Source organism: Aethalodelphis obliquidens, unplaced genomic scaffold, assembly GCF_003676395.1.
Source record: "Aethalodelphis obliquidens isolate GAN/ISIS:26980383/991018 unplaced genomic scaffold, ASM367639v1 scaffold38, whole genome shotgun sequence".
In the NCBI taxonomy this organism is placed as follows: domain Eukaryota; kingdom Metazoa; phylum Chordata; class Mammalia; order Artiodactyla; family Delphinidae; genus Aethalodelphis; species Aethalodelphis obliquidens.
In genome coordinates, this window is record NW_020837982.1 from 11,010,142 (window position 1) to 11,033,301 (window position 23,160).

The window sequence follows — 23,160 nt, forward strand, 5'->3', positions numbered from 1 at the left end:
TAACCCCGCCCCTATACCTCTCTCAGCCAATCCGTGGCCGTCGGATACGCGCACGCGCGTCCAGGCTCTCCGGCTCCAGAAGCTGTGAGAGCGGCTGAAAACAAGGTGTCCTGGGGTGGTGACGTCATCGAGGCGAGCGAGGCGGGGCTGCGGACTGTGGGCGGGAGGCTGCCAACGGTTTTGATTGTAGGGAAGGGCGCGAGAAGGAGGGTGTCTTGGTGTTGCCGAACTGGGGCTTAGGGGAGGGGGCAGACCCTTGTCCCCACCTTGGCCGACTGCGTGGCCGAGGACTGGAGGTGTGGAGAGTAGTTGGAACGGGGTGGTCGGGGTAGGGGATCTCAGGCTAGGCTTGAGCGCGGCGTACTTTTTAGGGACGTCTGAAGGCGTGACTGAGTGTTCAAGTTTCTTTGGGGATAGTAGGGAGGGAGGGATTCTAGGGACCTTGCTATGGCTTTCTTGACAGGCGGGATCGGAGGGGATATACTAGAGAGTTGACCCTGGGTAGAACGAGTGCAGTGGGAGGAGAGGGGAGGTGGGGAGCATGAGGTTCCTGCCCCTCTGAGACCACAGCCAGTTGAGGGGCAAATAAGGCAGCTGGACGGAAATTAGGCCTCTTTTGGATTTGGGTCCGTTTCAGTTTGCACGTTCTGGGTGTGAAAACTTAAGAGCTCAGTTGACCAGTGATAGCCTGTGCCAGAAGTTGATCTGCAGCTTTCAGTGCTCCAGAGGAACTGCAGCAGGTCTTCTGTCCCCACCCTCTCCTTGCTGCACCCTCCTTTTCCACTGTTACCAGGAGCTGTGGAAAGAAATCCTTTTGCCCTCTCGCATGGCCTCTGGAACCGTTGGAAACCTTTCCTCTAACCAGAAAGGCTCCATGCCCTCATTCAACAAGAATCCTTCACTTGGAGTCTTCCTCCTTTCTCCCAAATCTTCCTTCTCGGGGTACTTTCCCCCTGTGCTCTCCTAAAGCAGAACCAGGAGTTCCCAGCTCTGCTGTCTCCAGTTGTCTCTTCCCTGTACTCATGGCAACATCAGCTACCAGCCCCAGTTCACCTCTCCGGGCCAAGGATCTCCTGAGTGATTCATCAGAAGCCCCTGGGCTGAACCAAGCATCCTCTGAGGTGACCTCCCAGCTGTATACTTCTTTGCACCTCAGTCGTCAGGCAGAGAGCACAGCCCGAGCCCAGCTGTTTTTGCCCGCCACCTTCCCACCTCCTCATGAGGTGTTAGATGGCTTGGCCCAAGAACTGAGTCACAGCTTGTCGGTTGGATTGGAGAACAACTTGAAGAAGAAGGTGAGGGAGGTGTGTCTTGGAAACCTCTAGGGTCTTGGGATCGGGGGTGGTAAAAAAAAAAAATAGCTTTACTGAGACTTGAACTCCTATTGTTGGATTCCAAATTCCTTTTAACTACACAGTCAGTCATGCTTGTTCCTGGGAACAAATGTTTATGAGGGAGAGAGTGGCCTGGGCCACCATAATTTGGAAAGTTGTGAAACTACTAGCTCTTTTTTTTTTTTTTTTTTCCTTCAGAGACACATGTGGGATAGGTAGCTGTGCTTTGACTGGGATGTGGGTGCTGGGAGTGAGGATAACGTTTCTTCATCCCAAGAGGGAACTAGGGACTTAAGGAAAATATGCTGAGATCCTTCCAGCTCAAAACTATTTTGATCATATGGTTCAAAATTTGGCATGTAAATCATTAAAACACAGTTTAATCAATTATACATGTTATAGATAGTGTCAGATAGAGCAAGTATCATAACCAATCTGCAGACTGGTTAGGCCGCCCAGAGTTTGAAAAACTGATAGCCATGGACTACAGAGTCTTTAGACAGGATGTTTGCTCTCTAGTTGGCAAGAATCCTCACTACTCTTGTCTTAAGGTGCCCAATTAATTCATTTACATTACCTCTCTGGCTTCTGTAGACATTTGAGTTTCTTACTAGGTCAGTCCTATTTTTCTTGTTTTCCCAGGTGTGAGAGTAAAAATTCTTGGGCCTTAGGGGCTACTGGATGCCGTCTGCCCTGACAGTAGGTAGATCATGGATTATTGCATCTGATTTCCATGTTGCTTTTTCTAGGATGGTTCCAAGCATATCTTTGAGATGGAAAGTGTTCGGGGTCAACTCCAGAGCATGCTCCAAACCTCACGAGATACGGCCTATCGTGAGTAAACCCCTTCCCTGTGAAGGAGAACCTAGATTTAAGGGGTGGGAAAAAGTGGAGAAAGGAAGCAGGGTGTGTGGGGGGAGGCGACCTAGACCTCGGAGATAAGAGATTTCTGGAGGAAAGGTTCCCGTTCTTTGGGAGAGGGCAGGAGGAGTGGGTGAAGTAGAAAGGAAGGACCTCTTCTTCAAGTGGTCCCTGTTCCTGTCCTTACCTGACCCTGGCTGTGGGCCTCTCTGGCTGCCCACAGAGGAGTCCGCTACTCCAGGTGCCGGCTCAGAGAGACGGGAAGAGGACTCCTTTGACAGTGACAGCACAGCCACCTTACTTAAGTGAGTTTTCCTTGGGGTTCTCCTAGCTGACTTCCTTTCTTGGAAAGCCAAGTGTTCTAGTGTTTAGTTCTCCCTTTACTGCTTTTGTATCTCTTAAGGACCTAAGATGCTTGTCACTTAGCTTTCAGTTTTCATCCTTTCTCTCCTTTCTTCTATCCCCTTTCCTCCTTTGGGAACGTGGGCATCTGCTGCTTAGTACCTGGCTCTCTCCCAACTTCTAGTCCTTCTTCCTGCAGAAGAGCTAGTTTGTTTCTGCTGAAACTTGTACTGCAGGGAGTGTGGAATAGATGAAGGAGCACTATAGAGTGAATCACAGAACCTGCGTGCTATCTATGGCTCTATCTCTTATCTACCTAGCTTTGTAACTTTGGGCAAGTCTCCTGCCCTGAGTTTCAGTTTCCTCATTTGTAAAATGTCACAGTTGGACTAGTGGATCTCAAAAGCTTTCCCACCCCTAATATTCTCTACCTGATTTGCTCAGCACCCGGCCCCTGCGCGACTTATCTCCATCTAGCTCAGCCCAAGCCCTGGAGGACTTGTTTCCCCGCTACACCAGCCTTCGGTCAGGGCCCCCACTCAATCCCCCGGATTTTCAGGGGCTGAGAGATGCACTGGATTCAGAACATACCCGTCGCAAGGTGAGATATAAAGGCTTCCTTTTGACAGCAGCAAAGATTAGAAAAGGGGCTGAAGGTTAAGGGCCTGCAGGCTGGGACTTTGCTCAAATGGCTCTGCTGGAAGGCAGGCCTTCTTTGACCGTCCTAGCTAGAATGGCACACCTCACCTCCAGGTATTATTCCCTCAGATCATTCTGTTATTTCCTTCATGTAGTTTATCAAAGTCTGATATATCTCGTTTGTGTTCCCCCTCTAAAACCTAAGCTCCATGCAGGTCATGCCTTATCTTGTTCAGCACTTTCTTCCTAAAGCCTAGAACATACCGAACACATAGAAATACCCTGTGCATGTTTGGTGAATGAACAACAAACTTTGTTGGCTTGTGCAAGGCTACCAGCAATATAATGAGCTTTGTTTCTGTGAGCCTCAGCCTATTGAAGGGGGCAGAGAGAGGGACAAGGCAGAGGAAGAGTCAGAATTATTGGTTGTGTTGTCATTTTTGGAACCTTCTCTTCCTCCATTTTAAACTGCCTGGCCATGAATGAAAGGCTTTCCCCTTTATCCTTGCCATGTTGAATCGTTGTGTCCAATATGCTTCTTAGGGCAGGAGTAACTTCTCACTCTTTGCAGCATGTGCTGCTGCACCCCTGCCAAAAGGTTCATGGAAATTTTTCCCAGGAGATCTGGAAAAGGGAAGAGGCTGGAAACTAAGCCCCTGCTTCCTGAGGTGGTAGAGGAAGGTGTTGGAGGTCTTAGGCTCCAGCATTGCTGATTCTCCTTCCCCAAACCTGTTCTGTTTTGGGGACCCAGGCTCCCTGTCTCCAGCCCATTTCCCCTGTAGAGGAGCTGGAAAGTTTGGAGCTTTGGTCAAACTAAGGATGGCAACATCCAGACTCCTCATCCTTCTTCCCAGCATTGTGAGCGCCATATTCAGAGCCTGCAGACCCGCGTGCTAGAGCTTCAGCAACAGTTAGCTGTGGCCGTGACTGCCGACCGCAAGAAAGACATCATGATTGAACAACTGGACAAGGTGCCAGGGTAGCGGAATGCGGTGGGTCTCTCCATGGGGGGCACCAAGGAATAGTGAATAGGGGGAGGCCAACCAACATTTCTTTGTTCATGTTAGGAGCTGGGGTAAGTGGTGGGTTAACTGACCACTGGGAGAAGGTGGCTGTTGACCCTGCTCCTGTGGGCAGAAAGAGGGCAAAAAAATTATTTGAAATTCTATCTGACTTCCCTGAGACCCTGGCCCGCGTGGTGGAGGGCTGGAACCGGCATGAAGCTGAGCGGACAGAGGTGCTTCGGGGACTCCAGGAGGAGCGCCAGGCAGCTGAACTCACTAGAAGCAAGCAGCAGGAGGTGTGCAACCTGGGTCATGGGGCTTTAGAACGTAGGTCAGTGACGGCTGGATGGGAGAGGGTAGAAACAGCCCTGGAGTCAGGGTTCCTGACAGATTGACCTCAATCTTGCCATAGCAGGCCTGACAGTTCTCCTCGCTTCCTCTCCCTTCAGTGTTTCTGCTGTCAGACTTGCATGGTTGATGTCTTCTCAGCTTTCCTCACGCCATGTGGTCTTCTCTCTGGCCCCCAAGTCATTTAGTTAACTCTTGCTTTTAGAGTTTACGTTGTTAATGATTTTCGAAGTACAGGGATTCCCCTCAGTTCCTCCATCCTGTGTTCCTCTCTCCTTGAAAGACAGTAACCCGCCTGGAACAAAGCCTTTCTGAGGCCATGGAGGCCCTGAATCGTGAGCAGGAAGGTGCCAGACTGCAGCAACGGGAAAGAGAGACACTGGTGAGAATGCTTCCTGGGTTAACTCCAGTAGAGGCTGTTAATTACTTCTAGAGGGTTATGGGCTTTTGATGGATTGTCGGAGTTCATAATTTGAGTTGCACCAGGGCAAAGTGTGTTCTTTAAAACACAAGTTCTGGGGGCTTCCCTGGCGGTCTAATGGTTGAGACTCTGTGCTTCCACTGCAGGGGGCACAGGTTCAATCCCTCCTCAGGGAACTAAGATCCCACATGCCTCGCTGGCATGGCCAAATAGATAAATAAATACATACATAAAAGAAGATTTTTTAAAAAAACAAAAACACTAGTTCTGCTAGATACTCTACAGAAAGTAAGCTCTGCCACCAAGTAAGTGTTGGAGACTCAGCAAATTGTATCCTCATTAAAATCATTTGGATCATTTTGTTTGTTTGTTTTGTTTTGTTTTTTTGTTTTTTGTGTTTTTTTTGCGGTACGCGGGCATCTTACTGTGGTGGCCTCTCCCGTTGCGGAGCACAGGCTCCGGACGCGCAGGCTCAGCGGCCATGGCTCACGGGCCCAGCCGCTCTGCGGCATGTGGGATCTTCCCAGACTGGGGCACGAACCCGTGTTCCCTGCATGGGCAGGCGGACTCTCAGCCATTGCGCCACCAGGCAAGCCCTGGATAATTATTTTTAAATACAGATTTCTGACCCTTTCCCAGAGGTTTTGATATATGGGGGGTTGGGGAGCCTAAATATTTTCAGAAATTTCCTAGGTGATTTCGTTCAGCCAGGTTTGAGAACCCTGGTCCATGGCAGACCAGAAAAGGTATGGGATGAGACTTACTCAAGTTTTTAATTGCTGAAATGATAAGATTACCCATATGAGTTAGTAGCCAGGTTTAGAATTTCTTGCATGCATGACACATGCTTGCTACATGCATGCTGGTACTTATATTCCTAACAGGCTACATCCAAGAGCGCTGCTGGTGGCTTCTGGTTGGCTAGTACATGATTGTAGGCTGGATTTTCTAGTCTTTGTGGAGTTTCTTTTGATGACGATGGTGATAGCTATTGTATATTGAGTACTTACTACATGCCAGACACTGTGCTAAATTCTTTACATACGCTTTTAACTTTAATCCTCACAAGGTAGACTGTAATATGCCCACTTTACAGATAAGGATGTGTGCCTCAGAACACAAAGTAAATGCAGAGCTGGGATTCAAACTGAGATTTGAACGCAAATCTACCCAACTCTGGAACAGAAGCTCTTATTTACCATATAATCTTGTGGGCTTGTTAACTATGGTATTTTAACGGATATAATTCTCAGCAGGCCCATTGTATGGGGGTAAGGGGGCAGATTGCTGGTCTCTTGAGGGCATGCTAAGGATCTTGGTTTTCTCCTGGGGCTATAGGAAGAGGAAAGGCAAGCTCTGACCCTGAGCTTGGAGCTGGAACAGCAGCGGTGTCGGGCCCTGCAGGAAGAACGGGATGCGGCTCGGGCTGGGCAACTCAGTGAGCATCAACAGTTGGAGACACTTCAGGTGGCCCTAGAAGAAGAACGGCAGACCTGGGCCCAGAAGGAGCATCAGCTTAAGGAATGCTACCAGGCACTGCAGGAGGAGAGCCAGGCTCAGTTGGAAAGGGAGAAGGTAAAAGTGGCACTTGGGGAATGGGGGAACAGATGAAGGACAAAATAATTGAATGAGACGGATGTCAGAAAACGCGATGTAGTGGACTGGGATGGAGAGGGAAGAACTATATGTGGGAGAGAAGATTGAGAGTGTAGGGCCTGCAGGAAGGGGTGGGGGCATCAAATACATGGAAGGTCGAAGAGTGAGATTCAACAGAGATGAGGAAATAGGTCACATATGAGGAGAGAGGAAGCTTGGTTTTTAGGGTACGGGAGGATGAATTGGGGAACAGAGGTAACCGGGAGACAGGCAATGAGGTACATACTTAAGTTTGATTTCTCTTTCTTTTGGGAACACCCAGAGGGAGGCCCAGGCAGCCCGGGAGGCCCAGCAGCAGCTGGCATTGGTGCAGTCTGAGGTGCAGCGGTTGGAAGGAGAGCTGGACACGGCTCGGAGAGAGAGAGACGCCTTGCAGCTGGAGATGAGCCTGGTGCAGGTCAGGAGGCAGAGGTTCTTGAGGAGAGTTCCTGGTGAGAAGACGTAGGTCTGAGGCAGAGTGACTGTCAGGAGTCAGGCAAACACTCCCATTTCTAACTAGAATTTTGACCTTTATGGGCCTCTGTTTTTATCCATAAAATGTGTGCTAAGGGCACATTAATGAGTTTCTGAGAGACTTTTTTCCTTATTATAATGGTTGACTTAAGGAGACACCCAGTTTCTGGGTTAGTGAGGCCAGTGTTTGAGAGAACACACTTACTTTTCACCTGGCCCATTGAGTTGGAGGGCTGACCACATGGAAACTAATTTATCATGGAGGACCAAGGGTGAAGACGTTAGTAAAAACTTCAGTAGCGACTTATACGCTGCTGTACCCCCTGAACTGATGCTAGCTGTGCGTGTCTATGTGGGCATTCAGTAAACCTATCGAATGGTCCTTCTATGTAAGCTCTGTGCTGGGATAGTCCTAACACAATAGCCCCGGCCAACAAGGAGCTCACCAGATAGATGGGGAGTTTGTCTAGCACGCACATTTTCGAAGGAGTATGATAAATAAGAATTCAGAGTAAGGAGAACTACTCTTTACTCAGACGTCATCTTACCTAGTGAGTTCTTCCCCAACCACACTGAGTAAAATCTGCAACCTCTGACAATCCCTTTTCCCTTCCCTGTTTAATTTTTCTCCTACTATACTACATAGTATACCTTTTTATTTATTTTACTTAGTATTTAATTTTTTTAAATTGAAGTATGGTTGACTTACAATATTATATTCGTTTCAGGTGTACAACACAGTGATTTGATATTTTTATATATGTTACAAAGTGATTACCATAAGTCTAGTTACCATTTATCACCATTCAAAGTTATTACAATATCATTGAATATTCCCTATGCTGTGCATTATTATATCCCTGTGACTTATTTATTTTATAGGTGGAGGTTTGTACCTCTCGATCCCCTTCACCAATTTCACCCATTTCCCCACTCCACCTCCCCCATAGTGTATCTTGTTTATTTTCTGTAAGGTGCATGAGGGCAATGATTTTTGTCTATTGACTGTTAAATCCCAGAGTAGCGCCTGGCTTTAGTGTTGTTCATGTCCTCCATTTCGTTATTGTTCCATCGATTATTGAAAGTGGGGTATTGAAGTCTCCAGCTGTGGTTGTAGAACTGTCTGTTTTCTCCCTTCAATTCTGTCATTTTTTTTCTTCATATATTTTGGGGCTCTATTAGGTGCACATACATTTATAACTGCTATATCTTCTTAATATAACCTTTTTGCTTAAAATCTATTTTGTCTGATATTAATATAGCCCCCACCCCATTTTTTGTTTACTATTTGCATGGACTATCTTTTTTCATCCTTTTACTTTCAACCTTTTTGTGTCTTTGTAAAGTGAGTCTCTGGTGGACAATGTATAGGTGCATCGTGTTTTTTTTTTTAATCCATTATGTCAATTCCTGCCTATTAATTGGAACATTTAATCCGTTTACATTTAAAGTAATTATTGATAAGGAAGGACTTCTGCCATTTAGCTGTTTGGTTTTTTATGTCTTAAATGTTTTTGTTCTTCAGTTCCTCCATTACTGCCTTTTTTTTTTTTTGATAGTTTGTTGATATTTTTGTAGTATACTGTTATCTTTTCCTCTTTCCTTTTCTGTATATTTTTAAAGTTATTTTCTGAATGGTTACCTTGGGATTACAATTAACATCTTAAAGTAGTAATAACCTAGTTTGGATAATACCTACTTTAGTTTCAGTAGCGTATACTCTGTTCCTATGCGTCTCTGTCCCTCCCCCTTCATATTGTTATTGTTACAGATTCGTAATTATTGTTTTATGCCTTTGCCTTTTAAATCATATTAGAAAAAAGGAGTTACAAACCAGAAGTACAATAATATAGGTTTATATTTGCCTATGTAGCAACCTTTATCAGTTGCTTCATATGGCTTTATTTCTTCATATGGCTTCAAGTTACTGTCTAATTTCATTTCATTTCGGCCTGAAGGACTCCCTTTAGAATTTCTTGTAGGTCAGGTCCACTAGTAATGATCACCCTTAGCTTTTATCCATCAGGGAATGTTTTAATTTCTCCTTCATTGTTGAAGGATTTTCCTCACATTCCCCTCGCCCTTCCCATATAGAATTCTTAGTTGACAGTCGTGTTTCTTTAAAACATGTTGGGACTTCCCTGGTGGCACAGTGGTTAAGAATCCGCCTGCCAATGCAGAGGACACGGGTCCGAGCCCTGGTTCGGGAAGATCGCACATGCTGCGGAGCAACTAAGCCCACGCGTCGCAACTACTGAGCCTGTGCTCTAGAGCCTGTGAGCCACAACTACTGAGCCCACATGCCCCAACTACTGAAGCCCATGTGTCTAGAGCCCATGCTCCTCAACAAGAGAAGCCACCGCAATGAGAAGCCCCTGCACGGCAACGAAGAGTAACCCCCACTCGCCACAACTAGAGAAAGCCCGTGCGCAGCAACGAAGACCCAACGCAGCCAAAAATAAATAAAATAAATAAATTTAAAAAACCCCAAAAAACATGTCATTCCACTACCTTCTGGCCTCCATGATTTCTTAGGAGAAGTCAGCTATTAATCTTATTGAGGCTCCCTGGTAAGTGACAAATTGCTTCTCTCTTGTTGCTTTCAAGATTCCCTCTTTGGCTTTTGATAGTGTGACAATAATGTGTCAGTGTGGATCTCTTTGAGTTTATCCTGCTTAGAGATTGTTGAGTGTCTGGGATGTGTAGATTTATGAATTTTATCAAATTTGGGAAGCTTTTGGCCATTATTTCTTCAGATATTTTTTCTCTCCTTCTCTTGACTTCCCTAATGCATATGTTGGTATGTTTGATGATGTCCCACAGGTCCCCAGGTTTTATTCACTTTTCTTCATTTTTTTTTCTTTCTGCTCATCTGACAGGATAATTTCAGTTGCTTATCTTCAAGTTCATTGATCCTTTCTTCTGCCTGCTGACATCTGCCATTGAGCCCCTGTAGTGATTTTTTTAAAATAGATTTTAGGGCTTCCCTGGTGGCGCCGTGGTTGGGAGTCTGCCTGCTGATGCAGGGGACGCGGGTTTGCGCCCTGGTCTGGGAAGATCCCACATGCCGCAGAGCAACTGGGCCCATGAGCCACAGTTACTGGGCCTGCGCGTCTGGAGCCTGTGCTCCACAACAAGAGAGGCCGCGATAGTGAGAGGCCCACGTGCTGCAATGAAGAGTGACCGCTGCTTGCCACAACTAGAGAAAGCCCTCGCACAGAAACGAAGACCCAACACAGCCATAAATAAATTAATTAATTAATTTTTTAAAAAAGTTAAGGGCTTCCCCGGTGGCGCAGTGGTTGAGAGTCCGCCTGCCGATGCAGGGGACACAGGTTCGTGCCCCGGTCCGGGAAGATCCCACATGCCGCGGAGCGGCTGGGCCCGTGAGCCACGGCCGCTGAGCCTGTGCGTCCGGGGCCTGTGCTCCGCAACGGGAGAGGCCACAACAGTGAGAGGCCCACGTACCGCCAAAAATAAATAAATAAATAAAAATTAAAAAAAAAAAAAAAAAAGTTAAAATAGATTTTATTTTTTAGAGCAGTTTCAGGTTCACAGCAAAACTGAGTGGAAGGTACAGAGATTTCCCACATACTTCCTAACTGCAGCCCCCCACAGCTTCCCCTATTAGCAACATCTCCCACCAGAGTAGTACGTTTGTTACAGTTGACACATCATTATCACCTAGAGTCCATAGTTTACATTAAGGTTCACTCTGCTGTTGTACATTATATGAGTTTGGACAAATTTATAATGACATGTATCCACCTTTATAGTATCATACTTAGTTTCACTGTTCATCGCTTCCTCCCTTTAAGCCCTGACAACCACTGATCTTTTACTTTCTCCATAGTTTTTTGCCTTTTCTGGAATGTAATATAGTTGGAATCATATAGTATGTAGCCTTTTCAGATTGGCTTCTTTCACTTAGTGATATGATTTTTTTCCATGTCTTTTCATGGTTTGATAGCTCACTTCTTTTTAGTGGTAAATAATATTCCATTGTCAGTTTATCTTTTCACCTACACATCTTTGTTGCTTGTAAGTGTTGGCAGTTTTGTTGGGTTTTTTTAAAGCGTTTATTTATTTATTTATTTGGCTGTGCCAGGTTTTAGTTGCGGCACGTGGGATCTTCGTTGCCACCTGCGGGATCTTTAGTTGCAGCATGTGGGATCTTTTAGTTGCGGCATGCAAACTCTGAATTGCAGCATGTGGGGTCTATTTCCCTGCAGGGATTGAACCAGGGCCGCCTGCATTGGGAGTACAGAGTCTTAGCCACTGGACCACCAGGGAAGTCCCAGTGTTGGCAGTTATGAGTAAAACTTCTGTAAACATTCATGTGCAGGTTTTTTGTGTGAACTCCTTTGGGTAAATACCAAGGAGTGTGGTTGCTGGGTCATATGGTAAGGGCGTGTTTAGTTTTGTAAGAAACCACTATAGTGTCTTCCACAGTGAGTGTACCATTTTGCATTCCCATCAGCAATGAATGAGCGTTTCTGTTGTTCCACATCCTCACCAACATTTGGCATGTCAGTGTTCTGGATTTTGGCCATTCTAGTAGATGTATAGTGGTATCTAGTGAATTTTTCATATCATCAGTTGTACTTTTCAGCTCCAGAATTTCTGTTTGGTTCCTGTTTATAATTTCAGTCTCTTTAAATCTCTTTATTGACACCCCCTATTTGTTCATACTTTGTTCTGATTTCCTTTAGTTTATTGTCTAAATAGCTCATTGAGCATATTTAAGACTGTTGATTTTACGTCTTTGACTAGTAATCCCAATGTCTGGGCTTCCACAGGAAGCGTTCCTATTATATTCTCTTTTTCCTTTGAATGAGTCATATTTTCATGGGTTTTTTTGGTATGTTTTGTAATCTTTTGTTGAGAACTGTATATTTTGAGTATTATAATGCAGTAACTCTGGAAATCATATTTTCTCCCTCCTCAGGGATTTCTTTTGACAGCTGCAGCCGTCTATTTGTATAGTGACTTTTCCAAATGGTTTTTGCAAATGGTATTTCTTGTGTGTGGTAATTGACATTTCTGTTCCATTATCTCTGTGATTAGCCTGTGATCTAACAGATTTTCTTAAATGTCTGGACTCCCTCCTGTCAAAAAAAGTGTACATGTCTCTTTATTTATTTGTTTGTTTATTTATTTATTTTTAAGATTTCTTTTTTTTTTTTTTAATCTACCGTGCTTGCTAGCCTGGCTAGGCTCCCATTTTTCCTTTACTTTGACCTAGTAATTCCATACTGTTTCATTACCTCTTTGATACTTTTTAGGAAGAGATATACATGTATATACATATATTTTAAAAATATCTTATTCAACTTGTTTGTTTTTGTTCAGCACAACAGTTACTCTGAATAACCATCTGCCAGTACTAGAAACATGATCTACTCCCTCTCTTCTTATACTTTGAAATAGTTTGTAAGGTTGGATTTAATATGTATTTCTTGAATACTTGGTATTTGACTTGATTTTGCTTCTTGAATGTTTCTAGAAATATTTAGGGGGACTTCCCTGGAGGTCCAGTGGTTAAGACTTCGCCTTCCAATGCAGGGGGTGCGGGTTCGATCCCTGGTCAGGGAACTAAGATCCCACATGCCTCATGGCCCAAAACATAATACAGAAGCAACATTGTAACAAATTCAATAAAGACTTTAAGAATGGTCCACATTAAAAAAAAAAAAAAGAAAAACAATCCTTTAAAAAAAATGAAAGAAATATTTAGGCTTTCTATTTCTTCTTGAATTATTTTTGGTGTTCTCTTATCTATATATATCTATTCAGTCTAAATTTTCTAATCTATTGACTTAACAGTTGTTCATAATTTTATCTTAATGTCCCTGGCATCTTTTCTACTTTTTCATTCCAGATATTGTTCATTTGTGTCATTTCTGTCATCATCTCTTTTTAAAACCATCTTACTCATGATTTAATTAAATATATTTTCAGAAAATTACCTTTCGGCTTTGTTGATTTTTTTTCTATTTTATTAATGTCTGTACCTTATTTCATTTCTTATATTTTCTTTGATTTTATTCTGTTGTTCTTTTAAAAATCTTAAGATGAATGCTTGCTTCTTCTAAGTTCCTCCATAAGTATTAACTTAAGTGCGTCCTACAACTTGTCCCATGTGATAGTTGCCTTATTGTTTGGTTCTGAATAATATTCCTTTAAAAAAATATTTATTTATTTGGTTGTGCCAGGTCTTAGTTGTGGCAGGTGGGCTCCTTAGTTGTGGCATGCATGTGGAATCTAGTTCCCTGAGCAGGGATCCACCCCAGGCCCCCTGCACTGGGAGCGAGGAGTCTTAACCACTGCGCCACCAGGGAAGTCCCCTGAATAATATTGTTTGATTAATATGATTATATTAATATTAATATGATAATATTAATATGATTACTTTTTGATCTCCTGGGTTATTTCCAAACATATAGGGTTTTCTAATTATCTTTTTATTATTGATTTATAGCTTAAATATTTGTGATTAGAGAGCATGGTCTTTTAAAAAATTACTTATTTATGTATGTTCCACCCAACTTTTTGTGTTGAAATATTTCTGTCTTAAATGTTGCTTGAATAGTAAGTATAATGAATACACTTAGATTCATCAATTGACATTTTGCTACATTTGTCTGTTGTCTGTCTGCACCTCTCTCTCTCTCTGCCCCTTCCCACCCCGCTTCCTCTCTTTTCGTGTCCCCACCCCCATCATTGGAGAGTTTCTTGTGGATATCATGAGAGAATATACTATTTTTATTATTTAAATTCTTTGAAAATTGTTGAGACTTATCCCTTAATATATGGTCAAGTTTTCTAAATATTTCATGTGTGCTTAAAAACATGTATTTTATAGTTGTTTGGTGAAGTTTTATATGTCTATTTGTATATGTGTCTAGTTTGTTAACTATGCTGTTTAAGTCATTATATCCCTTTTTATTTTTTTTTCTATTAAAAATCTCACTGAGTGTGGATTTGTGTGTTTCTCCTGTAGTCTGTCAATTTTTGCTTTATACATTTTGAGGCTCTGTTATGATTAGATACATATAATTTTTTAAATTGCTATATCTTTCCTGGTAAATTGAGTGTTTTATCCTTATGAGATGACTCTATCTCTTACAAGGCTTTTTGCCTTAGAGTCTAATCTTGCCTAATATTAATAGATCTATATTGGTCTTTAAAAAAAATAAGAGTTTCCCTGAGAAATATTTTTTTAACTTTTTTACTTTCAACATTTATATATTTGCCTTTTGGCTGGAGCATTAAATTCATTTAATTTAATTAGTTTATTCATACCTGAATCCATGTCTTAACTTTATCTTATTTTGTCCTGCTTATTCAGTGTTTATTTTCCTCTCCTTTCTTGTCATCTTTTAGATTCATTATTTTTTCCTCATTTCATGTTTGTTTGTTTGTTTTGTCAGCTAGTTTTAAAGTCAAACTGAGTTTCTGTCTAAATTCTCAAAGTTAACTTATCAGAGGTAAATATCAAAGACAGAGAAAGGAGTCGTCAATTCTACATGGATGGCTCAAGGATCTCTTGGCTCAAGGATGGCTCATGGATCTCTCCCCAGAGAACTCTAAAAAATATTTTTAAGATGTAAAAGTTGTCTGTAATACAAGTTCAAATATTACAGAAGTAAACGGTTGCCTTCCCTTCCCGCATCACTTTGTGTCCTTTTAGAACCTTTCTATATGGGTTTCTAGGCTGGTGCTTTAAAAAAATGTGTATGCATTTGCTGCAACTTGTTGTTTTTACCTCATAATATATCTTAGACATCTTTCCATGTCAATACATATAGATGTATTGTATGTTATTTTTAAGAATTAAATTAAGATGTATAGATGTTATTTTTAAGAATTATATAATATTGCTATAAATGGATGAATCATAGTTTATTTAAGCATTTTCCTTTTGATGAGAAATTTACACTGACGTCAGTTTTTTTCACTATTAAAAATAGTGCTGCAGGGAATTCCCTGGTGGTCCAGTGGTTAGGACTCTGTGCTTCCACTGCATGGGGCATGGGTTCGATCCCTGGTTGGGGAACTAAGATCCCACAAGCCACACGTTGCGGCCAAAAAAAAAAAAAAAAAATAGTGCTGCAGTGAACAACATCATTGTACATAAATCTTTGGCACCCTTTCTGTAGGATAGATTCTTTAAAGTGGAATTGCTGGCTCAGATGGAGTATATATTAAGTTTTTTCATTAAAAAAATTTAGGGTAGTGATTATTTTATAAGGTATAAAAATATTGAATCACTATGTTGTACACGTGAAACTAAAAAAAAGAATTTAGGTAACAAGGCATCTAGAGTAGTCAAAATCGTGGAAACAGAAACAGCGGTGATGTTAGGGGCTGGGGAGGGAGAAATGGGGAGTTGTTGTTCAGTGAGTATAGAGTTTCAGGTTGGTTTTTTTTTTAAATTTTATTTATTTGTTTATTTTTTGGCTGTGTTAGGTCTTCGTTGCTACACACAGGCTTTCTCTAGCGGGTCCTACTCTTTGTTGCAGTGCACGGGCTTCTCATTGTGGTGGCTTCTCTTGTTGCGGAGCATGGACTCTAGGCGTGTGGGCTTCAGTAGTTGTGTCTCGCAGGCTCAGTAGTTGTGGTGCGCAGGCTTAGTTGCTCCGCGGCACGTGGGATCTTCCCAGACCAGGGCTCAAACTCATGTCCCCTGCATTGGCAGGCGTATTCTTAACCACTGCGCCACCAGGGAAGCCCTAGAGTTGCAGTTTTACAAGATGAAACATTTCTACAGATCTGTACAACAACATGAATATAGTTAATACTTCCTAACTGTACACTTAAAAATGGTTAAGAAGGTAAGTTTGTATTATGCGTTTCTTACCACAAGTTTTTTAAATTAAAAAAAAGAATTTAGGAAACTGTTAGGAGTTTGGTATGATTGGAACCTATTTGGGAGAGCTGAGATAGATGAGTGGGATCATAAAGGGCCCTATAAGCCAGTTTCAGCAGCCAGAACTTTATTCCTTAGACAGTAGGGACATTTAAAGGATTTCAAACAAGGAAACAAATTGAGCGTCTTTGTGCTTTAGAATATTCACTCAGGCACAAAGTAGAGGATCCACTAGGGCCGGAATGAGAGAGGGTGGAGGGTAGAATAGAGGCAGGGAGATCAGTTAGACTTGAAGTAATATTGAATTAGCGTAGTAGTGAGCAGAAGGGTAAATTAGAGAGCTGTTAGTATTGAATAGAATGAAATGACTAGTGGGAGGGGCAAAGATGTGGGAGGAGTCAAGAATAACTCCAGGTTTCAAATAGGTTGGGTGTTTCAGTGGAGAGTGGTGCCATTAACTAAGGCAAGAAATATAATAGGAAAAGGTTTGAGGGTAGAAAAACAAATGAGCTCAATTTTGGATGTGTTCTATTTGAGGCATATACAGTAGGTCTCTTGGTATATGGGCTTAAAGCTTAGAAGAAAGGTCCAGGATAAAGAGAGAGATTTAGAAAGTGTTTTAAGGTATAAACGGTGGCCAAAAACATGGCCTAAATGCTAGACATTTGCTCTACACAGGTAAAAGCATCAGTGACCCAGAATGGTAGCTTGTGGTCAAAAAGAAAATTGAAGACAGAACTCAAGGAAGCATTGTGCCTTGATGGGCAGTTGGAGGAGGAGCAGTTTTAGCTGAGACTGAAGAGCAGTCGGGTAGAATGAGATCACGTGGCTGGTGGTATCACAGGAGTGAAGGGGAAAATGGTTTTAGAAGGAAAAACTGATGTAGGCGGCAGGTGTTGCAGTGAGATCACGTAAGATAAAGACTGAGAAATAACCACTGCGGGATTTAGAAATTAAGTTCTTTGCCATGAAGGACTATGAGTGGAAGTCAGATTTCAGTGAGTTGAAGAAGGATTATGAGGTGAGAAAATAGAGACAATGATTCTGCTTTAGGAGGAGGGAACACGGACATTTTTTGAATGCTCCCTGGGTTTCAGGTGGTCCACCAGGAGTATTGCATGTGTTACCTCAGACACGTGTAACACATTTGATTGTTCTACCTAACTTTTCTTTTGTCCAAAAAAAAGATATTTCTATTGTCCAAAGTCATTTTTACTTTTGTGTACATATAAGGTGTGCGCACCTCATGGTTTAATAAGGAAAGGAATCCTCTTTCACTCCTTGTGGCAAAATTCTTGTTTCTTTATCTCTTAGGCATATGAGGTAACGTTGGTACGTGGATTTTTTGGTCTACCTTATATCCTCCATCCTCTTCTAAGCCCAGATAGAACCGAGCTGACAATGACCCTGCCTTCCCTTACTCCCAGGCCCGGTTTGAAAGCCAGCGGATCCAGATGGAGTCGGAGCTGGCCGTGCAGCTGGAGCAGCGGGTGACAGAGAGGCTGGCACAGGCTCAGGAGAGCAGCCTGCGTCAAGCAGCCTCCCTGAGGGAGCATCACAGGTACGTGGAGCTTACTGGCTGCTGCCTCTCCCCAGCCGCAGCAGGTGGTGTCGGGGCCCGGTCCAGACCCTCTCAGATCCCTTTACCATCTTCCAACGCACTGGCTGCTGTCAGTCTCTCGGTGGGAGAGCTGCCTTCAGGTTCACAGGGAGAGCCAGCCGTGCTTGGGGATTTTCCATTTTCTCCCCATAGGAAGTAGCACTTAACCAATAGCTGATGGCCACAGGAATGTACGTTTCCAGCTCCCTTGCCCCTGGTGGGCACAGTGGTGAGCTTCGACCTGCAACATTTCCAGAGCCGCCCTGGGGGATTGCGCCTCCTCCCCACCTCAGCCCTAGTCCCCTACCAGTTTCTTTCTAGAAATGCTTCTTAAATGAACCACTTTCCCATAAATCCTCATCTCAGTCCCTGCTTCTGGGGAACCCATCCTAAGATACCAGCTGTCCTCTTTCCTGAATGCGCCTGTGCCACGGCTGGGCTGGCTGGCTCTCACGTGCACGCGTTCTGGCTTTTTCTTATTTGATTAGTTCTTCTGTCTCAAGATTCAGTCCTCTTTTCTCACCTGTGTCCTCCCAGGAAGCAGCTGCAGGAGCTAAATGGACAGCACCAGCAGGAATTGTCCACTCAGTTGGCTCAGTTCAAGGTGGAAATGGCAGAACGGGAGGAGAGGCAGCAGCAGGTGGCCCAGGACTATGAGCTCAGGTGCCGGCCCCTGGTCTCCCTGTTAGGCCGCAGTCCCAGAGGGAGTGGTGAAGCGCCACTTCCTCTGTAGCCCTGGCCTCTCCCACACTGGCCCCAGCGCCTTTCACAATTTCACGTGTTCCATATTCCCTTCTGGCTCTTCCTATTCTCCGAGTCCCTGCTTTTGTAAAGGGCCGACATGGCCTCTCGCGTCTTGCCTTCAGACTGGCCCGGGAGCAGGCGCGAGCGCGGGAGCTGCAGAGTGGGAGACAGCGGCTGCAGGAGCAGCGGGCGGAGCTGCTGGAGCGGCTGCAGGCCATGCTGCAGGCCCACTGGGAGGAGGCAAGCCACCTGCTCAGCACCGCCGCCCTGCCACCCAGTCCCCCGGTATGCTGCGCAGAATTGTGTTTGGACCCCTTCTTTGGAAATCTAGCTCCCTCCCAAGGGCGGTCCATAGTTCACCCCTATGTTGGCATCTCCTACTTCCTTCTTTTAATTATTAAATGTTTATTATTAGTTAAAATCTTTTTTGGAATAGATGATGACATGCACATGGTAAAAAAAAAAAAAAATCCATACTGTTCAAAAAGATATATGGTGAAAAGTAATCTCCATCCCATCCCTGCACCTCAGTCTCCTGGTTCCTCCCCCGAGGAGCAGCGGCTGTTACTGGTGTCTCGAGTGCCGCCCCCAAACAGTAGCCTTCTGTACACAGTTTTGTGTCTTTTTACTTAACCAAGTGCTTATTGGTGGACATTAAAGTTGTTTCCTATATTTTGCTTCTACAAACAGTGCTGCAAAAAATATCATTAATATATGTCTTTGTGCAAGTATATCTGTAAAATTTCTAAAAATGGAATTGTAAGTTCAAAAATAAGCATTTTAAAATTTGATAGTAATTTGATAAATGTTCCCCAACCTCCTTTTAAGGATGTTGTACTAATTTGTAATCTTATTAAAAAGTGTCTGTGCCATGTCTCATCTCTTTAAACGCACCCTCTCTTGTGCCCAGGTTCCTCCTGCCGGCCCCTCCAGCCCTGGGCCACAGGAACCGGAGAAGGGGGAGAGGAGCATCTGGACTGTGCCCCCCGTGGCCGTGGCCCTAAAGCCCGTATTGCAGCAGAGCCGGGAAGCACAGGAAGAGCCGCCTGGGGTGCTGCCACCTGTTCTCTGCAGCCCCTCCCCAGATCTTAGCCTCCTGCTGGGCCCCACTTTCCAGAGCCAGCATTCCTTCCAGCCCCTGGAGCCAAAGCCAGATCTCACTTCATCCTCAGGTGACTGGGGACAGAAGTCACTGGCGTCCTCCTTACCCACACGGATTGGCTCCCTCTTAACCTAGCTTCCTTTCTGTCTGGGACTTGAGCATTTCGTTTCCCAGATGACTTAGTGACCATAAATTGCAAGGAGCAGAAATCCACTCAAGTTTGTTCAAATAAAGGGAGTGAGGCTTATGGAAATGTGATGTATCTGTGCTTAATGAGAACTGGAGTTGGTTCAGGGTGCTGCCAGGAACTGGGCAGCTGTTCCTCATCTCTTGGGGCCCGTGTGGGCTCTGGACTCTGCCCCCCCGGCATCTGCTTCTTCCTCTTGGTCGACCAGCCCTCTCTCTCCCTCAGGTTCTTGCTCTCACAAGTTTGGTTTGCACGTGAGTTGAGCAGCCACGACACTGACTCCAGAAAGACTCTAGACGACCTTACAGAGACATTGGTGCCTCTGTTTCTTAGGTCCAGTTTAAAGAGAGGCGATCTGATGAGTTGGTAACCATCCCTTGGATCGGCTGACCTTGAGTGGTGGCCACGCCTGGTTCAGTCAGCTGTGTCTTGTGGGGATGACGGTGCTCTGTGTGGTGTAAATGTGACAGCCCAGGCAGAATTAAGAATGAGCCGGAACATGTCTATTGATCGTAAACCATTCTGTGCTGCGGTGGTATTTATTTATTCAGCAGCCGAGTACCGTAGCTTTCCCCTTCTGGCTACACTTCTGTCTTAGAATTCAGCTGTGCCGACTCTCAGTTGCCTTCAGTTCTTCCCTCTCCAGGCTGTTTTCCACCGTGACCAGCTTCTCCTGGTTGTGCTGCCCCTGTTATATTTAATAGGCCCCTTCCTTCCAGGCCTGTGGTGAGCTGATTTGTGGAGAAGTCCCCCCCCTACAGCACACGCCCCTGTCTCACTTTACAGCTGAGGCCTTCTCTGCAGCTGGGACCTTCCATCCCGATCACAGGGCAGAGCGGCCATTCCCTGAGGAAGATCCTGGGTCCGACGGGGATGGCTTCCTGAAGCAAGGGCTGCCGCCCCCTTCCCAGCTGCAGGGCCTCAAGCATTTTTTGCACCAGGTAAGAGGGCCCACCCGTCCCACCTTGTTTTCTCCTCTCCCTCCTCAGTTTCTCTTTCTACTCGGGGAGACTAGGATGCTGACTTCATCCGCCTTTTAGGACTAAGACTTCGTCCCAGCTTCTGCCTCTCCCAGTTGCAGTAGTTCCTTCTGGAACTTAGGTGACCAGCCCCAGCTCTTACTTCTCCAGTTGCTGCTTCCCTCAGACACTGAGGTCTCTTTCTTCAGCGGTCCTCAGGGAACCTTACTGTCTTGTCCCCACAGCTGCTGGAGACAGCGCCCCAGAGCAACGAGAACCCCTCCAACGACCTGCTGCCCCCTAAGTCTGGTGAGCACCACCCCTGAAGAAGGTTGGGGCCAGGCCTGGAAGAGGTGGGAGATCCGGTTACCAGGCATGGGCCTTTAGGAGCTGGCAAAAGTGACGAAGCCCCACGAAGGCTAAGGTGGCAGGATTCCTTGGATTTTGCCCCATTTCCTGATTTGAATCTCTTTCCTTTGCTAGGTCCTCTGACTGCCCCATCTTGGGAGGAAGCCCCTCAGGCGCCACGCCTCCCACCCCCGGTCCATAAAACTAAAGTGCCCTTAGCCATGGCGTCCGGTCTTTTCCGGGTCCATGAGCTTCCCTCAGCCCATTCACAGAGCGGCGGTTCCAGCGATGGCTGCCCAGAGAGAGGTAAGCAGGTCATGGTTTCCCGGCAGATAAAAAGCGTAGGTCTCGGGCATGGAGCTGGTACCTGGAACTGAAGGCCTGTCTGGACTCCGAGAGTTGGGATAGGGTTGGGGGAGGGCCTAGGATGACAACCATTACTGATGTGTCTCTCAGGTGGAGATGGGCTCGCACCCTCGAGGCAGCTGATGGAGGTGTCCCAGCTGTTACGACTGTACCAAGCTCGGGGCTGGGGGGCACTGCCTGCCGAGGATCTGCTGCTTTACCTGAAGAGGCTGGAACACAGCGGGTACCAGCCTGGGAGGGAAGGGTGGAGGGACTAGGTGGATGGAACCTGGATTGTGGGCAGGAAGAGTGGAGTGTGCGCGTTGTCCTTTGAGTAGCAGCTTCCATCCTTTTCTGGGGAAGAAGTGAGGGTGAGATGGAGATCAGAGTCTCCTCCAGCTCTCCCTCCTCCGCACCTGTCTTTTGTCTCTACTTTTCTGTTTGTCTGTTTTTTGGTTTTTTTTCACTTCTTAAAAAAAAAATCACTTTTTTTTCACTTCTTAAAAAAAAAATCTCTTCTACTAAAAATCTCTTCTACTAAGGTAGATGTTTTTCTACCTTAGTTTTTTCCTCTTTACCCTGCAGCTCAGAGAGTCCTAGGATTGTGACAATCTAGTATAACTCAGTATTTGATTCCACCAATGTTTCCTCCTATTTGATCCCTGGGTCTGTCTTGTTTGTTCTTATACTTAAGAGACAGAATTGGGGAGTAGTTCTTCCACCCCATGTGGGGAGAGTCGGGGGAACAGCTGCCCATCATCATCCCTTGATTTGTATGGCAGGACTGACAGCCGAGGGGATAATGCCCCCAGAAGGAACACAGGCTCCCGCTTGGGTGACATGCCCCGGAAAGAGGTGAGGGAAGGTCGGGCGGGGGCAAGGGGCTGGGGGCTCTCACTGGCTCATCCCTCGCCCTCTGCACACCCGCCAGCTGGCTCTGTCCTCTGTCGCCCGACCCCTCCGATCCCGGGTCCCGTTTTCTGTAGCGTGGCCCTTCCCCTTTGCTGACTGACGCTGGCCCACCCCACGCACGATGCCGTTCCTCAGTGGCAGGGGGGCGGTTGAGAAGACGCGACACTGACTTTTTTTTCTCTTTTCCCTCAACTCTCAGATCCCCTCCCAGGCTCTGCCTCGCCGCCTCGCTACAGCCCCTAAGACTGAAAGACCTCCAGCTCGGAAGAAGAGTGGGCACCCTGCCCCTGGTAGCGTGAGGAGTCGAGGGGGGATCTGGAGATAAGTCCCTGGCCTTTCTCTTCTTTGGTCTCTCATTTTTATTATTATTATTTTAATAAATCTCAGTAGTCTGTATTAGAGTCTCTGACTCATAGGAATTTGGAAAATGGAGGATTTATAGGAAACCACTGTGTGAGGAAACCTCATTGTTCTATTTGAGTATGTTTTTTATATGTTTCTATTTTATATTCTGTGGAAAAAGACACGAGTGCTTTGAACGAAAACAGTCTGTGGCTAGGTTTCAGAAGCATTAGTGAGCTAAAGCCTGGTGTTGCAAGAGTAAAACCCACAGAGTGATTAGCTCTGGTCGGTAGTGGAATTATGGGTGATTCTTATTTTCTTCTTTGTACATTTCTGTATTTTCCAGCTGCTCTAAAACAAGTATATATTACTTAATCAGAAAAACACTTTCAATAAAAGAATAATTTATTGTATAGAGAGTTTCAGTAAAAATTTGATTTTGGGGGAGACAGTTTTGTGTTTAGGAGCAGATAATTTAACTCTTTCAGATGGTGCTAGTAGGTTTCTGATGGACAGATTCTGCTCCAGCCAGGCCACATGTTATGGCTGTAATCGTCACTCTTATGGCTTTGAAACGTGTATAAAAGACTAGAGTACTGGCAAGGAAAAACAGCCATGATTGTGAAAACTTTCATCCTAACACTCACCAAAATGAACAAAGAGAAACAATATTAGAGAAGAAAATGACAAT

General features: G+C 44.9%; 1 protein-coding gene across 5 annotated transcripts; it reads left to right on the forward strand.

The window, feature by feature from the left end:
- Nucleotides 1-87: 87 nt before the first annotated feature.
- CNTROB (centrobin, centriole duplication and spindle assembly protein) lies at nt 88-22,882 on the forward strand. Of its 5 annotated transcripts, none has more exons than XM_027130954.1 (19): nt 88-1,304; nt 2,084-2,168; nt 2,419-2,500; nt 3,015-3,138; nt 4,031-4,147; nt 4,360-4,476; nt 4,812-4,910; nt 6,288-6,524; nt 6,868-7,002; nt 17,358-17,491; nt 18,068-18,193; nt 18,397-18,559; nt 19,185-19,446; nt 20,350-20,504; nt 20,768-20,831; nt 21,006-21,176; nt 21,327-21,459; nt 21,998-22,070; nt 22,327-22,882. In XM_027130954.1, exons 1-19 carry the CDS (start codon nt 1,023-1,025, stop codon nt 22,450-22,452), a joined length of 2,685 nt encoding a protein of 894 aa, XP_026986755.1. In that variant the 5' UTR covers nt 88-1,022; the 3' UTR covers nt 22,453-22,882. The 5 variants fall into 5 exon arrangements, with proteins under 5 accessions (XP_026986755.1, XP_026986757.1, XP_026986753.1 ...); XM_027130952.1 differs by having other exon boundaries at nt 89-1,304; nt 2,982-3,138; XM_027130953.1 differs by having other exon boundaries at nt 90-1,295; nt 2,982-3,138.
- Nucleotides 22,883-23,160: the final 278 nt, after the last annotated feature.